Source organism: Gorilla gorilla, chromosome 5 (assembly GCF_029281585.2).
Source record: "Gorilla gorilla gorilla isolate KB3781 chromosome 5, NHGRI_mGorGor1-v2.1_pri, whole genome shotgun sequence".
In the NCBI taxonomy this organism is placed as follows: Eukaryota; Metazoa; Chordata; class Mammalia; order Primates; family Hominidae; genus Gorilla; species Gorilla gorilla.
This window is the reverse complement of record NC_073229.2, coordinates 67,948,728-67,966,176: the sequence shown is the minus strand read 5'-3', so window position 1 is coordinate 67,966,176 and position 17,449 is coordinate 67,948,728. Positions and strand designations below refer to the sequence as shown.

The 17,449-nt window shown below is 39.3% G+C and overlaps 1 protein-coding gene and 1 long non-coding RNA gene across 2 annotated transcripts in view; both read right to left on the bottom strand.

Annotated features, from left to right (window-relative positions):
- Positions 1 to 1,809: 1,809 nt before the first annotated feature.
- LOC109027212 (uncharacterized) overlaps positions 1,810 to 17,449 on the bottom strand; it is a 95,959-nt gene continuing 80,319 nt past the window's right edge. The window contains exon 6 of the long non-coding RNA XR_002006318.2: positions 1,810 to 3,231. This is a non-coding gene — a long non-coding RNA (uncharacterized lncRNA). The remainder of the gene's footprint in view (positions 3,232 to 17,449) is intronic.
- LOC115936058 (endogenous retrovirus group K member 6 Env polyprotein-like) lies at positions 9,266 to 16,573 on the bottom strand. The gene is made up of 2 exons (XM_031015735.3): positions 16,014 to 16,573; positions 9,266 to 12,149 (listed from the first exon to the last, which is right to left on the bottom strand). Exon 2 carries the CDS (start codon positions 12,130 to 12,132, stop codon positions 10,033 to 10,035), a length of 2,100 nt encoding a protein of 699 aa, XP_030871595.2. The 5' UTR covers positions 12,133 to 12,149; positions 16,014 to 16,573; the 3' UTR covers positions 9,266 to 10,032.

Below are 17,449 nucleotides of genomic sequence, written 5' to 3'. Positions count from 1 at the left end.
AACTCTCATCTGATAACTGTTTAATGCCTGCATTAAAACTTCTGATAATTTCAGCCCAACTTTAGAGAGTTCTGTAAAACCATTCTAGCTCCAGAGGTCCCCTTGGACTTGGCCAAATTTAACCTTAAATCTGTGTCACTTGCCTTCTTCTGCTACTCCCTCCTGCTCTCTCCCCACTCTTTTTCATAGGTGTTGATTCCAAGGGCACTCTTCAATAAATCTCCTGCAAAGTAAACTCCTTTTGGAAAACTGTTTCCCAGGGAACCAACCTGTTATACATAGATGCCATTATTATTCCCGGTTTGGAAAGCAGAAGTGAGCTTTGTACATTTTTATCTATAGGTCAGATACTTTACACACAGTATAAATTTCACAAAAGAGATGTCTTCTATTAGATAAAATTCCTCAAAGCTGCAGTGTGAGCTCACTACTTTAACTTCTTTCTCTTTATCACACTCACACACACACACACAAAAAAGGCAAACAAAATACTTTTTACCTTTATTCTTTGCCATTTATGCTTTTGTCTTGTGAATTGCTGCTTATATTCTTTCCCCAATATTCTATGGGTTTATGGATTTGTTAAAATTGTTTATGTACTCTATATTCTAATTCTTTAATAATTATTTGCACTGCAAATACCTCTTCTTGTGATTTGCTTTTTCATCTTTTTTTTGGGGTATTGTTTAGTGTGCAAATGTTTCTGATTTTATTGTGGACAAATTAAGCACCCTTTCCTTCATCGTGTGTGCTTTGGTACCCTTGCTAAGAAATAATTTCGTAACATAGGGTCATAATATTCTGCTTTATTTTCTTCTAAATATTATGAAGTTTTGCTTGTTTACATTTAAGTACTTAATCCACTTTATCTTCATCTCTTTTAAGTCCAATTTTATTTGGACTTATTTTTGTTCCATATGGACAACCAAGTTCCCTAGCAACATTTATTGAAGAGTATATGTTGCTAATTGATTAGTAATACTACCCTCATTATGTAACAAGTGTTTACATATTCATAGACTGCTAGCATTTAAATTTAGCTCCGTAATTAAAATTTAGACTTTGGTATTATATCGTGGGGCAATTTTATAATTGAACAATAATCAGAATTTATATTATGATTATGTAAAGTGTTCTATACAGAGCAAATAACATGTACTGAGTGCATATTTATTTTTATATTTCTAGTTTTGTCACTTCCATTTTACTCAGAATAAATGTTTCCTTTTTTAAAAAACCCACAATGTTTAAAATAATGCCATATTTTAGTGTTTTTGATATTAAAACAGTACCTTTTCTTGTGTTTCTGTTCGTATTTCTAACTCCAAGGTAAAAAGCATTTGAAATGTAACTACTCTTAGACTTTAAATGATAACTTTGACACTTATTATGTGACTTTCAATGAGTTATACAAGACATTTGTTTCCTCATCTTTAAAACTGAATTGATAATAAAAAATATTTCATAGGACTATTGTGATGAGAAAATAAATAATCATAAATAATTGAAAAAATAATCATAAGTAATTTATACCAGTGTGTGGAAATTTTTAATTAATATATATTAAATGTTCTAAAATTTACATTTTTATCTTATTACCGTCAACTGTCAACTTCCTACTTATTCTATTGATAGATTTCATGAATTCTTCTCTCTGAAATTGTCCACCTTCCCTTCCAGTTTTGGAACCCTTGAGTCATCTTTTTATTTATTTTTTTTATTTACTTATTTTTTTGAGACAGGAGTCTCACTCTGTCACTCAGTCTGGAGTGTGGTGGTGTGATCTCAGCTCACTGCAGCCTCCTCCTGGGTTCAAGCGATTCTCCTGCCTCAGGCTCCTGAGTAGCTGGGATTACAGGTGGAGGCCACCACACAAGGCTAATTTTTTACATTTTTGGTACAGACTGGGTTTCACCATGTTTGCCAGGCTGGTCTCAAACTCCTGCTTGAGTCATCTTTGAATCCTGATTTGCGTAGTTTTTTGGAAGACAGGGGATGAGTGGGTAGTTGTATTCGTCAGCTTTCACACTGCTATGAAGAATTTCCCTGAGACTGGGTAATTTGTAATGGAAAGAGGTTTAATTGACTCACAGGGAGGCCTCAGGAAACTTCCAATCATGGCTGAAGGCAAAGGGGAAGCAAACACCTTCTTCAAGAAACAGCAGGAGAGAGAAGTGAGCAAAAGCAGAGAAAACTGCTTTACAAAATGATCAGATCTCGTGAGAACTCTCTATCATGAGAACCATGGGGGAACCCCTACGATCCAGTCACCTCCGTCCTTCGACACATGAGGTTTACATGTCCCTCCCTAGACATATGGGAATTACAATTCAAGATGAGATTTGAGTGGGGACACAGAACCAAACAATATCAGTAGTGTTTCTATTACACTCCTCCTCCTTTTTAACACACTTTTTTCTTTGTCATTTTTCCAAGTTCCTCTAATAAGTCAATAATATTCTATTTGGTATAGTACCCTCTTTTCCTTTTTTTTTTTTTTTTTTTTTTTTTTAGATGGAGTCTTGCTCTGTCATCAGGCTGGAGTACAGTGGTGCGATCTCGGCTCACTGCAATCTCCGCCTCCCGGGTTTAAGTGATTCTCCTGCCTCAGCGTCCTGAGTAGTTGGGCTTACAGGTATGCACCACCACACTCAGCTAATTTTTGTATTTTTAGTAGAGATGGGATTTCACCACATTGGTCAGGATGGTCTTGAACTCCTGACCTTGCGATCTGCCTGTCTCAGCCTCCCGAAGTGCTGGGATTACAGGTGTGAGCCACCTCGCCCAACCCAGAGTCCTCTTTTCTTTTACCTTCTGTTCTCCTGCCCATACTGAGACTTCCCTTTTTTATTTTGCTGAGATAGAGTTACATTTTTCCAGATCTTGTCATCCTCTTTTGTGGTTTACTCTCTCATTTCCCTGGAGTATATTTTCGAGTAATGTCTTAAGAACTGATGCTTAGGAAATAAAATAGCTGAGCCGCTGTGAGTCCAAAAATGTCCTTTTTCTTCTCTTTTTTAGTAATAGTTGGTTCAGTCAGAATAGAAGAGTTTATTCTGTAGTAGTGAGAATAAGTCCCAAATATCAGTGTCTTAAAACAACATAGGTTTATTCTCAGTGTTACTTCATGTCCATCATGGATCAATCACAAGAGAAGGTGGCATTGTTTATTGTCACTGAGAACAAGACTGCAGGAGCAGTCAGCAGCAGTGATTGGGCCAGTTGCCATGCCTAGGGAAAGAAAAGAAGTCACTGGATGGTTTTCGCCAGAAATTAAATGTGTCACAATAACTCCTTTCACTTCTGTTAGTAATACTCTTGCCTGAACTGGTTACATCCCCTACTCAACTTAAAGGAGACCAGGAAGTGAAACTCTAACAAGTTCTTAGAAAGCAGAATGCCTGAAATGTCTCTTGATTAGCATTAATGACTATCGTATTAATGTGGCTGATATTATCTTGGAACTTCAATGAGTTAAATGCTAGGTCTTGAGGATTGGTTCTCCACGTGTTTTGCCTCTGTTTCTGTCTATATATTTGTTTCCTTAATTACTTTCCTTTACATAAGGTTTCTATTTGTCCCCCTAAATAGCTAATAGTTATATTCCACATTATATATCCAAAACAAATATCATTTATGCCAGCAGAGTTTCACTTATGATTTTCCCTATTACCAACAGTAACACAAATTTAACCTTACTGTTTAATTAACAAGTATAAATAGTATTCTTTGTTTTCTCATATTCTACATCTGATCTATGTTATCTTTACATTTAAAAGACTGGCATCACTTATCTATGTCACACTTATCCTATTGCTAACACCCCAGCCATAGTCACCATAATTGTCATCAGGATGACTGCAATAACCTTCTAATTGGTCTTAACATTTCAGCTATTGCTCATCTACTGTCAATTCTACATACTGAGGCATCTTTTAAACATAAACCAGCAATCAAAAATTATTTAAAATAAATGAAAACAGAGACACAACATATCAAAATCTCTGCAATGCAGCAAAAGCAATGCTAACAGGAAGCACTATAAACTGGGCTGTCTTTTGGGTGCTACATACCTACCTCAAAAGCTAGAAAGATATCAAATTAATTATATAACAACACACTTAGAGGAACTAGAACAACAAGAACAAAATAATCCCAACGTTAGAAGAAGAAAAGAAAACTAAAATCAGAGTGGAGCTGAAAAAAATTGAGACCTAAAATCCATACAAAAAAAAAAATCAGTGAAACCAAAAGTTGGTTCTTTGAAAAGATAATCAAGATCAATAGACCACTAGTTAGATTAACAAAGAAAAAAAAAGAGAGAAGATCCAAATAAGCACAATCAGAAATGACAAAGGTGAATTTACAACTGATACCACTGAAATACAAAACACCCTCAGAGACTATTATGAACACCTCTATTACATAAACTAGAAAATCTAGAAGAAAAGGATGAATTCCTGGAAACACACTGTATCCTAAGATTGAATCAAGAAGAAATTAAGAAATTAAAACACTGAATAGGTTAATATCAAGGTCTAACATTTAATCAGTAATAAAAAACATGCCAACCAAAAAAGCTCTGGACCAGATGGATTCACACAGCCAAGTTCTATCAGATGTACAAAGAAGAGCTGGTACCAATACTACTGAAACTTTTCCAAAAATTTGAGGAGGAGGCTCTCCTTGGTAACTCATTCTATGAAGCCAGCATCACCCTGATACCCAAATCTGGCAAAGACACAACAAGGAAAGAAAACTACAGACCAATATCCCTAATGAACATAGATGCAAAAATCCTCAATAAAATACTAGCAAACCAAATTCAACAGCATATCAAAAAATTAATTTGCCATGATCAAGTAGGTTTCATTCCTGGGAGGCAAGGTTGGTTCAACATATGCAAATCAATAAATTTGACTCACTACATAAACAAAACTAAAAATGAAAGCAATATGATCACTTCAATAGATGCAGAAAAAGCTTTTGATGAAATCCAACATCTCTTCTTGATAAAAACTGTTGACGGTTAATATTAAGTGTCAGCTTAATTGGATTGAAGGATGCAAAGTATTATTTCTGGGTGTGTCTATGAGGGTATTGCCGGAGATGATTAGTATTTGAGTCAGAGGACTGGGAGAGGCAGATCCACCCTCAGTCTGGGTGGGCACCATCCAATCGGCTGCCAGGGTGGCTAGAAAAAGCAAGCAGAAGAAGGTGAGATGAGCTGAATTGCTGAGTCTTCTGGCCTTCATCTTTCTCCTGTGCTGGATGCTTCCTGCCTTTGAACATCAGACTCCAAGTTCATTGGCTTTTAGAGTCTTGAACTTTTACACCAGTGGTTTTCCAGGGGCTCTCAGGCCTTTAGTCACAGACTAAAGCCTGCACTATAGGCTTTCCTACTTTTGATGTTTTAGGACTCTGAATGAACCACTACTGGCTTTCTTTCTCCTCAGCTTGCAGAGGGCCTACTGTGGGACTTCATCATGTGATCGTGTCAGTCAATTCTCTTTAATAGACTTCTTCTAATATATACATATATCTTATTAGTTCTGTCGCTTTAGACAACCCTGACTAATACAAAAACCCTCAAGAAATGAGGCAACAAAGGTATAATAATCAAATAATAAGACCCATCTATGACAAACTCACAGCCAATCTGTAAGCATGCCCCTTGATAACTAGAACAAGACAAGGATATCCACTCCCACCACTCCCATTCAACGTAGTACTGAAAGACCAGAGCAATCAGGCAATGGAAAAAATAAAAGGCATCCAAATAGGAAAATAAAAAGTGAAACTATCTCTCTTCACTGATGATATGATTCTCTACCTAGAAAACCCTAAAGACTCTGTCAGAAGGCTCCTGGAACTGATAAATGACTTAAGTAAAGTTTCAAGATACAAAATCAGTGTACACAAATCAAGAGCATTTTATATGCCAATAATGATTGAGCTTAGAGACAAATCAAGAAAAGCAAGAAAACAACCCCAGTTACAATAGCCACAAAGAGAATAAAATGCCTAGGAATGCATCTAACCGAGGAGATGGAGATCTGTACAAGAAGAACTACAAAACATTACTGAAATGAATCACTGATGACAGAAACAAATAAAAAAATCATGCTCATGAATAGAAATAATCAACATTGTTAAAATAGCTGTACTGCCCAAAGCAATTTACAGATTCAATGCAATTCCTATACAACTAGAAAGGACTTTTTCACAGAATTTGGAAAAATGATTCTGAAATTCTTATGGAAACAAAAAAGATCCCAAATAGCAAAAGAAATCCTAAGCAAAAAGAACAAATTTGGAGGCTTTGTAATACCTGACTGACTTCAAACTGTAGTATAAAGATACAGTAATCAAAACAGCATGGTACTGGTACAAAAACATATATATAGACTGTCTCTATACCATGGAACAGGTATAAAGAACCCAGAAATAAAACCGCACACCTACAGTCAATCTTCAACAAAGTCAACAAAAATAAGCAATGGGGATCCTAATACCTGGCTAGTCATATGCAGAGAAATGAAACTGGAGCCATACCTTTCACTATATATAAAAATTAACCCTAAAGGGATTAAATGTTTAAATTTACAACCTCAAACTGCAAGAATTCTAGAAGAAAACCTGGTAAACTCCATTCTGAACCTTGGCCTTGTGAAAGAATTTATGACTAAGTCCTGAAAAGCAATTGTAGCCAAACAAATATTGGCAAGTGGGACCTAATTAAACTAAACAGCTTCTGCGCAGTAGAAGAAACTATCAACAGAGTAAACAGACAGCCTATAGAATGGGAGAAAATATTTGCAAAGTAGGCATCCGACAAAGGCATAATATTTAGAATCTATAAGGAACTTAAACAATTGAACAAACAAATAAAAAAAACAAACCCATTAAAATGTGGGCAAAAGACCTGAACAGATACCTTTGAAAGAAGACATACAAGCAGCCAACAAACATATGAACAAATGCTCAGCATCACTAATCATCAGAGAAATATGAATCAAAACCCCAATGAAATACAATCTCATGCCAGTCAGAATGGCTATTTTGTAAAAGTCAAAAAACAACATATGCTGGTGAGGCTGCAGAGAAAAGGGAATGCTTATACACTGTTGGTGGGAATATGAATTGGTCCAACTGCTATAAAAATTAGTTTGGAGATTTCTCAAAGAACTTATAATACCAATCATCCCAGCAATTCTATTACTGGGTATGTATTCAAAAGAAAACAAATCATTCTATAAAAAAGAAACATGCATTCACATGTTCATTGCAACACTATTCACAACAGGAAAGACATGGAATCAATCTAGGTGCCCATCAATGGTGGATGAGATTTTAAAAAAAAACATGGTGCATATACACCAAGGAATGCTACACAACCATAATGAAGAATGAAATCATGTCCTTTGCAGCAACACGGATACAGCTAGAGGCCATTATCCTAAGCGAATTAATGCAAGAACAGAAAACCAAATATTACATGTTCTTACTTATAAGTGAGGGCTAAACACTGGGCAGTTATGAACATAAACATGACAAAATAGAAACTGGGGACTACTAGAAGTTGGGGAAGGAAGCAAGGGAAGGGTTGAAAAACTAACTATCGGCTACTATCCTCGGTACCTGGGTAAGGAGATCATTTATACCCTAAACCTCAGCATCACACGAAATACCCAGGTAACAAACCTGCAAATGTATCTCTTGAATCTAAAATACACATTGAAATACACACACACACACACACACACACACACACACACACACACACACACACACTGGCCATGACTCTCTGCTCCAAGGATTCCCCATCACACTAATAAGAAAATACAAATCTTTTCAATACCTTGCTTTTCTGTCTGTCTTTCCTTCCCACCATTGTCTCCTTAGCTTGTTCTGTTCTAGCCACTTCGACCTTCTGGTTGGTTCAGTAAGAAGAAATTTTTTTCCTCTTGAAATATGATTATGACTCAACAAACACCTTCTCTAGACTTCATATGACTAGCAGCTTTCTTCTTATATATTAATTCATCTAACAGAGTTTCTTTGAATTAACGCTTTCTTCTTGTTCTATTTCCTTTTCCTGCTTTAGTTTTCTTCATAGTCCTTATCACTTTTTGACCTCATGTTGTACATTAAATTGTCTATTTGTTTCCATGGAGTCCCAGAATTATAAGTCCCATATCCACTGTTAAATTATTTGTGCATTTCATGACACTATTTATAGTACAAAGTCAAGACCAGCAAAAACTAGTTGTCTAGTAAATAGTAAATGAATGAATGAATCGCTAAATTTGAGATAATTTCTTAAATATATTCCAAGCTTGAATTTAATTTTTTATTTGACTTTCTGTTTTAAAATTGTCATGAGCTTTTCCTTGTGTTCTGATCGTGCATTTTACGTAGTACACTATTCTATATTTGTTTTGTTTTTGTTTTTGAGACAGGGTCTCACTCCATTGCCTACACTGGAGTGCAGTGGCACGATCTTGGGTTACTGCACCCTCTGCCTCCTGGGCTCAAGTGATCCTCCCACTTCAGCCTCCTGAGTAGTTGGGACTACAGGTGAGTAACACCATGTCTGTCTAATCTTTGTAGTGTTTGGGGAGACAGGGTCTCCCTATGCTGTTCGGGCTGGTCTCAAGCTCCTGGACTCAAGCTATCCTCCCGCCTTGACCTCCCAAAGTGCTGGAATTATGGGCATGAGCCACTGCACCCAGTCCTATTCTATATTTGTTAATGAAATATGTTCTTGAGTATCTTTTAATTATAATTGAAATTTATTTTAAAAGTACAATTAAAATTATTTTTGTTTGCTGAGTAATTTAATTTTTTTTTTATTCCTTGTTGTTCTCTGATATATGACAATTGTTCTCAATAGTCTGATAATTCTTGGCTGTTATTAAGTTACTCACTAATTTTTTCCTCTATTCAGGATCTCTGTTGAGCTGGGTAGAACTTCCTTCCTTGGGATGGCAGTAAGAACCAAAGCAAGAAATGAAAGCAACGTGTTTCCACACATCCAAGAACTCAAAACATTTCCAAAAGCCACCATAATTGGTTTGACCTTATCCTTGTCCTGGAATTTTCAGTAATGTAGGGGTGGGTTGCCCCTACACACCTGTGGGTCTTTCTCGTAAGGTGGAACGAGAGACTTAGGAAAGAAAAAGACACAGAGACAAAGTATAGAGAAAGAAATAAGGGGACCCGGGGGACCAGCGTTCAGCATATGGAGGATCCCGCCAGCCTCTGAGTTCCCTTAGTATTTATTGATCATTCCTGGGTGCTTAAAGAAAAGGGGGTTGTGTCAGGGTCACAAGACAATAGTGGGGAGAGGGTCAGCAGACAAACACGTGAACAAAGGTCTTTGCATCATAGACAATGTAAAGGATTAAGTGCTGTGCTTTTAGATATGCATACACATAAACATCTCAATGCTTTACAAAGCAGTATTGCTGCCCGCAGGTCCCACCTCCAGCCCTAAGGCGGTTTTTCCCTATCTCAGTAGATGGAGCATACAATCGGGTTTTATACCGAGACATTCCATTGCCCAGGGACAGGCAGGAGACAGATGCCTTCCTCTTGTCTCAACTGCAAGAGGCATGCCTTCCTCTTATACTAATCCTCCTCAGCACAGACCCTTTACGGGTGTCGGGCTGGGGGACGGTCAGGTCTTTCCCTTCCCACGAGGCCATATTTCAGACTATCACATGGGGAGAAACCTTGGACAATACCTGGCTTTCCTAGGCAGAGGTCCCTGCGGCCTTCCGCAGTTTTTGTGTCCCTGGGTACTTGAGATTAGGGAGTGGTGATGACTCTTAAGGAGCATGCTGCCTTCAAGCATCTGTTTAACAAAGCACATCTTGCACCGCCCTTAATCCATTTAACTCTGAGTTGACACAGCACATGTTTCAGAGAGCAGGGGGTTGGGGGTAAGGTTATAGATTAACAGAATCTCAAGGCAGAGGAATTTTTCTTAGTACAGAACAAAATGGAGTCTCCTATGTCTACTTCTTTCTATACAGACACAGCAACAATCTGATCTCTCTTGCTTTTCCCCACATTTCCCCCTTTTCTTTTCGACAAGACCGCCATCGTCATCATGGCCCGTTCTCGATGGTCGCTGTCTCTTCGGAGCTGTTGGGTACACCTGCAGACTAACAACAGACAAAACAGGCACACAAGGATTAATATGAGATTTATAATCGTCGTACTTCCGATGGTCTTAACCCAAGTGACAGGGTTAAGATTTGCGAGGCCATCAGCAACTCCTGCAATTGCCTCAGTTCCTGGCACCAGATTTAAATGGGCTTTTGATGCTTCAAAAATTTGTTCTTTTAATTTGGAAATGTCTAAAGTGAGATTATCTTCTCTTCCCTGTAGATGGCGTCTAACCATGTCCCAGTGATGCTCAGACTCATTATAAATTTGGGGTGTAATGCAAAAGTCTGACGTATTCCAGTCACACTGTAACTGGAAACGATGTTCTAAGCTCATGAGTCTGTCTCCCATCCAAATGACAGTTTGTCTAAGATCATTAATTTGATTTGCCAATTTTTGATCAATACTAGATTGCGAATTCCACAATCTTGTAGAATTTTTTTGCCAATCATTAACAAAGTTTACCGACTGAACAGAAGAGTGCAATGCAACTCCTGCTACAGCAGCCGTAGCTGTGACTGCAATTAATCCCATAATCACTGCAATTAAAGTAAAAATGAATCTTTTGGATCTATTTAAAACACCTTTTAACACTTCAGTCAAAATATGGACGGATGGCGAGGCCTCCCACGGTCGGTCCATGGACACAGGGATCCACACGCCCTCTCTTGCTCTCACCAGCAGAATACGGTGTTGCCAATTAAAAGTTGAATCAATGCAAGTAAACAATCTACAATTTTCACAGGTTATAGTCTGGGAGTCTGGTTTAATAACTATATTTCCTACAACTAGCATATAAGGGGGCTTTACGCAACTTTGTAAAGGAACTGTTAGACTGGAATTTAGGTCGATAGTATAAAATGGCTTACGATCTCTTGTTTCTAAAGTTTGATTTCCAGACCAAATTCTAATGTGGTGTGAGGCCACAGTAAGCCTCCATAATTCTGGATGTTCAGGACCAGAAACAGGACTTATTATTTTTGGTCTTGGGGTAGAGATTCCTTTTTCTCCCCATTCCCAAGGGTAGAAGGACTGTAATTTTTTATACTTATGTTTGTCTAAACTTTCTGTTAAGTCACTATCAACAGCTGGACTCACTTGTGTACTTGGGCACGACTGAGTTTGTCCTGAGCAATTGTGGTAGAATTGACCTCGAGGTGCCCAATCTATAATAGTTCCGAATTCATTGTTTTGTAATATCACCGCACTATTGGCCACACATTCTTCCCAAACTAAAACTTCTGTATTTTTTGATTCTTTGGGAATTTCCTTGGGGCAAGGTTTCCCTTTAGGTCTAAATTTTAATGATCTTTGATAAGAAAAGTCTTGTAAATAATTTACCCGTGGCCTGAGTGACATCCCGCTTACCATGTGATAAGTGAATCTACTGATGGGACTGACAGTAGGTACTTCTACCAACCAAGTTTGGACTGCAGGCATTAAACATCCTGGTGCTCTCCCTAGGCAAATAGGAGGATAACGATACCCAATGGAAATATTTATCATCATCCCTTCTTCCTCAGGTTTGGCAGGGCAGCGATCATCTGTGGGGCCAGGTACCCATACACTATCATTAACATATACTTCTATAGGATTATTCATCCATGTGACTGCCCGAATTAAGGGCGGGAAAGGCACATAGGCCCAGTAGGTATAATTAGCTGCAGCTGCTCCTGCAGGCATAGGGAGACTTACCACCGTTGATACAATCATCAAGGCTGCAAGCAGCATACTCTCTGGGGTTTGTGTCACCTTTGTGTTCTCTAGATATTTTGTAGCTAACTGCGTCAGCTTCTTTAGTTGTGCCCAAGTCGGCGGCTCTGCCTTCTTGGTGGATGGCAAATTCATCTGTTCTTCTGACGTTACCATTTTGTTCATCTTGTGAGTCAACGGTGCTCGATTGCGGTGTCTCCGTCTCCGCGGAGGTGCTTTTCTTTGCATCTCCGATGGGTTCATTGTAGAACTTCAAATGTCTAGTGGGTATCCAAACAGGAAGCTGATTTTCTCCTGGTGAAACACAAGCAAAACCTCTCCCCCACGTTATCACCTTCCCTATTTCCCATGTCTTATTTTTATTATCTTTCCACCAAATTAGTTTTCCTTCATGTGGGCTGTTCTTTTTACCAGTAAGATGTTGTTCTGCAGAAGTAGTAGTCTGATTTCTATAAATGTTTAAAAAATTTAAAGTATAGAGTGCTAGATTAAGTTGCATCTGAGGAGTGGTACACTCCTTACTGTCTCCCCCTTCTTTTTGTTTAACTAATTGAGTTTTGAGTGTTCTATTAGTTCTTTCAACTATGGCCTGTCCTTGGGAATTATAAGGAATTCCTGTTGTGTGTGAAATTTTCCACTGACTTAAGAACTTTTGGAAAGCTTTACTACAATATCCTGGTCCATTGTCAGTTTTGATTTTTTCTGGAACTCCCATTACAGCAAAACAAGACAATAAATGTTTTTTAACATGGGAAGTACTTTCTCCTGTTTGGCAAGTTGCCCATATGAAATGTGAATAAGTATCAACTGTTACATGAACATATGATAATCTTCCAAATGAAGGTACATGCGTGACATCCATTTGCCATAATGCATTAGGACGCAGACCTCTGGGATTAACTCCTGCCTCTTGAGTGGGCAGGTGTAAGACTTGACACTGGGTGAAATGTTGTACAATATCTTTTGCCTGTTTCCATGTGACATCAAATTTGTTTTTTAATCCTGCTGCATTTACATGAGTCAAAGCATGAAGTTCTTTTGCTTTTATGAATGCAGATGATACCAGTAAGTCAGCTTGTTCATTTGCTTTAGTCAAAGGCCCTGGTAAATTAGTGTGTGCTCGAATATGAGTAATATAAAATGGGAAATTTCTTTTTCTTACAGTTTGTTGTAATAAATTGAATAGCTGGTTTAACTGATCATCCATGCTATATTTAATTAGAGCTGTCTCAACATCCCTTGTAGCCTGTACTACATATGCAGAATCTGATATAATATTGATAGGTTGGTCAAAATCTTGTAACACTGTAATGACTGCAACCAACTCTGCTCTTTGAGCCGATTGATATGGAGTTTTGATTACTCGTTCTTTTGGCCCTGTATAAGCCGCTTTTCCATTGCTGGAACCATCAGTAAATACTGTTAGAGCATTTTCTAAAGGTTCACGTCTGGTAATTTTAGGTAATAAATCTCGACCCCACAGATTAAGAGGAATTGAAGTAATCATTGGCTGAACAGTACTTTCTTGATTATCTGGCCCTAAGCAATGTAAAATCTCAGTACTTTGATACACTTCTGAGGCTGTGCCTATGCCGACAAGTCCTGTAACAGCCTTTTGTTTAGGCCAATTTTTTGGCCACTGATTTAAAGCAATGATAGAGACATCTGCTCCAGTGTCTACCAACCCTTCAAACTGTTTTCCTTGAATAATGGCCTTACACACAGGTCTGTTCTCTGAGACCTGACTTGCCCAATATGCAGCTTTTTCTGTCGGATCAGTGCTTCCAAACCCTCCTATTCTTTTTATTTCACTATTTCCACCCTTAATATATGGCAGGAGTAATAATTGAGCAATCCTGTCTCCTGGACTGGCACTCCAAGGAATTGAAGAGCTAATAACCAATTGAATTTCGCCTTTATAGTCTGAATCAACCACGCCAGTATGAATTTGAACTCCTTTTAGATTTAGACTTGATCTTCCTAAGATTAGTCCTACAGTCCCCTCAGGCAGAGGGCCATATACCCCTGTGGGGATTTTTTGTGGGGGCTCCCCTGGAAGCAGAGAGACTGCTTGTAGAGTACATAAATCTACTGCTGCACTGCCGCTTGTGGCGGGGGACAATTGTTGTATTGTGGTAACTGGCTTATTTCCTGAAACACTTGGGACTGTGGGGGTTGTTGTCCCTGAAAACCCTGAGGAACAAATGGCTGAATTGGGAATGCCCCAGTTTGTTGTGGGGCCTGAGGCTGGCCCCTTTGCTCGTTTCCCGACAATGGTTGCCCATTTTTATTAAATCTAGAACGACATTGACTAGCCCAATGTTTTCCTTTTTTACATCTTGGACATAAGTCAGGTGGCTCTCTACCTGTTGGAGTTGCTTGAATAGTTATATTCTGTTTATTTAAGACTGGGCAATTCTTTTTTAAGTGACCAATTTGGCCACAATTATAACATTTTCCTCCAAATGTTCTAACTTGTCCTCCTAAAACAACTCCTGTTATTGCTTGAGCCATAAGCATAGCTTTATGCATAGCTCCTCCGATTCCATCACAGGCTTTTACATATTCTGAGATTACATCTGATCCTGCAGGAACCTTTCCTTTTAATGGCTTAATGGCTGATTGACACTCAGGATTGGCGTTTTCATATGCCATCAACTCCACTATGACCTTACGGGCTTTTTCATCGGCAATTGACTTTTGAGCAACATCTTGGAGCCTTGCCACAAAATCAGGGTAGGGCTCTTTTGAACCTTGTCTTACTGTATTAAATGAGGGGCAGGCGCTTCCTGGGTCTTGGATTTTTTCCCAGGCTCTAAGGCAGATAGCTCTAACTTGCTCAATGGCCTCATTTTGCATTAATGCTTGTTGACTAATAGTACTCCAATTTTGACCTGTTCCTAATAGTTGATCTGCATCTATGTTAACTGGAGGATTGGCAGCCCTATTTCTTCGGACCTGTTCTTGTACCCCATCAATCCACCAAGTCTTAAATTGTAAAAATTGAGAGGGTGAGAGAGACGATTTTGCCAGAATCTCCCAATCATAAGGAATGAGTCTATGTCCATGAGCAATGGAATCTAATAATGTCCTCATATAAGGGGAGTTGGGTCCATACTGTTTTACTCCCTCTTTCATATCTTTTAGCATTTTTATTGAAAAAGACTTGTATCTGGCCTCAACTGTGAGAGGCTCTCCCTCTTGGGCTCCTTCTCCAGGTGGCATCGGTTCTAACGTTACTGGGAATTGCCACGCCTCAGTATCTCCTTCCTTTCTTGATTTATCAATAATTTCATGTAATTCACTACCCTGTCTACTAGGTGGTGCCGTAGGATCAAGTCTCCTAGTGGGCGGCTGAGGGTACGGCACCCTGCCCTGTGGTGCTGGGGGCATTCCTGGATATCCATACTGACTTTCTGGGGGTGGCCGATACTGAAGTTCAGCCGGCGGCCAGTATTGATAAGCTACTGGCGGTTGGGTCTTATTTTCTTTAACCTGCGTTTGAGGTTGTAATCTTACAGGCACCTGACCTGCTGGAAGAGGACTTGGCCCTCGTGGTTTAGACTCTGATGGCCCCACTAATTCTGGACCTTTTCCTTCTAATTTTAACGTTTCAGGATATATCACCTCCTGTAATTGATTACAGTCAACATTTTGCGTTGACTGAGCCATTACCGGCTCTGCTACACATTCGCAATGTAAACCTTCCCTTTCTTTCTGGGATTTTTTCCTTGTCTTTTCATTACAATCTATTAAACAGCTTCCAGGGGCGTCAGAAACTGAGACGCTATCTTCTTCTGTTTGAAATGGTTCTAAAGCTGCTGTAATAATGGCCCAATCATTCCATACTGTAAGTGGAATGATATTACCCTTCCTACATGCTTGTTTTAGTTCCTTACCAATTCTTTTCCAGTCTTTTAGATCTAAAGTTCCTTGTTCTGGAAACCATGGGCAAAATTGTTCTATTATTTGAAATAGCTTGATTAGATTTTTTGTAGATACTTTAACTCCCCCTCTTTTTAAAAGAATTTTAATAAAGCTGAGATAAGAGGCATATTTACTTTTAATTTTACTTTTAGTTTGCCCCATTATCACCCTAGCTTCTTCCGAGCGCACAAGCTTACCGTACGGCTGACTGTAGATGTACTCGGGATCTCTCGTTGACTTGTCCTCAATGACCACGCTCGAGCGTACCTTCACCCTAGAGAAAAGCCTCCACGTTGGGCACCAGATGTAGGGGTGGGTTGCCCCTACACACCTGTGGGTCTTTCTCGTAAGGTGGAACGAGAGACTTAGGAAAGAAAAAGACACAGAGACAAAGTATAGAGAAAGAAATAAGGGGACCCGGGGGACCAGCGTTCAGCATATGGAGGATCCCGCCAGCCTCTGAGTTCCCTTAGTATTTATTGATCATTCCTGGGTGCTTAAAGAAAAGGGGGTTGTGTCAGGGTCACAAGACAATAGTGGGGAGAGGGTCAGCAGACAAACACGTGAACAAAGGTCTTTGCATCATAGACAATGTAAAGGATTAAGTGCTGTGCTTTTAGATATGCATACACATAAACATCTCAATGCTTTACAAAGCAGTATTGCTGCCCGCAGGTCCCACCTCCAGCCCTAAGGCGGTTTTTCCCTATCTCAGTAGATGGAGCATACAATCGGGTTTTATACCGAGACATTCCATTGCCCAGGGACAGGCAGGAGACAGATGCCTTCCTCTTGTCTCAACTGCAAGAGGCATGCCTTCCTCTTATACTAATCCTCCTCAGCACAGACCCTTTACGGGTGTCGGGCTGGGGGACGGTCAGGTCTTTCCCTTCCCACGAGGCCATATTTCAGACTATCACATGGGGAGAAACCTTGGACAATACCTGGCTTTCCTAGGCAGAGGTCCCTGTGGCCTTCCGCAGTTTTTGTGTCCCTGGGTACTTGAGATTAGGGAGTGGTGATGACTCTTAAGGAGCATGCTGCCTTCAAACATCTGTTTAACAAAGCACATCTTGCACCGCCCTTAATCCATTTAACTCTGAGTTGACACAGCACATGTTTCAGAGAGCAGGGGGTTGGGGGTAAGGTTATAGATTAACAGAATCTCAAGGCAGAGGAATTTTTCTTAGTACAGAACAAAATGGAGTCTCCTATGTCTACTTCTTTCTATACAGACACAGCAACAATCTGATCTCTCTTGCTTTTCCCCACACAGTAATGTCTTTCTTGTAGAACAGATTAAGCAGCATAGCTTCATTTAATGTATTTATGATGAGTCTGACCATATTACCGAAAGGCATAACAGTGGTACCAAGGGAGTTAACAATTGCAAAGGTGCATTATTGTTCTCTTATTACTTGGTTGGGCTACTAATTTTTTTTTTTTTTTTTTTTTTTTTTTTTTTTGAGATGGAGTCTCACTCTGTCACCTAGGCTGGAGTGCAGTGGGGCAATCTCGGCTCACTGCAAGCTCAGCCTCCAGGGTTCATGCCATTCTCCTGCCTCAGCCTCCCAAGTAGCTGGGACTACAGGCGCCCGCCACCACGCCCGGCTAATTGTTTGTATTTTTAGTA

What these genes read in the sequence shown, in the direction of transcription:
- LOC115936058 (XM_031015735.3), bottom strand. Translation starts at nt 12,132, where the DNA reads ATGAACCCATCGGAGATGCAAAGAAAAGCACCTCCGCGGAGACGGAGA.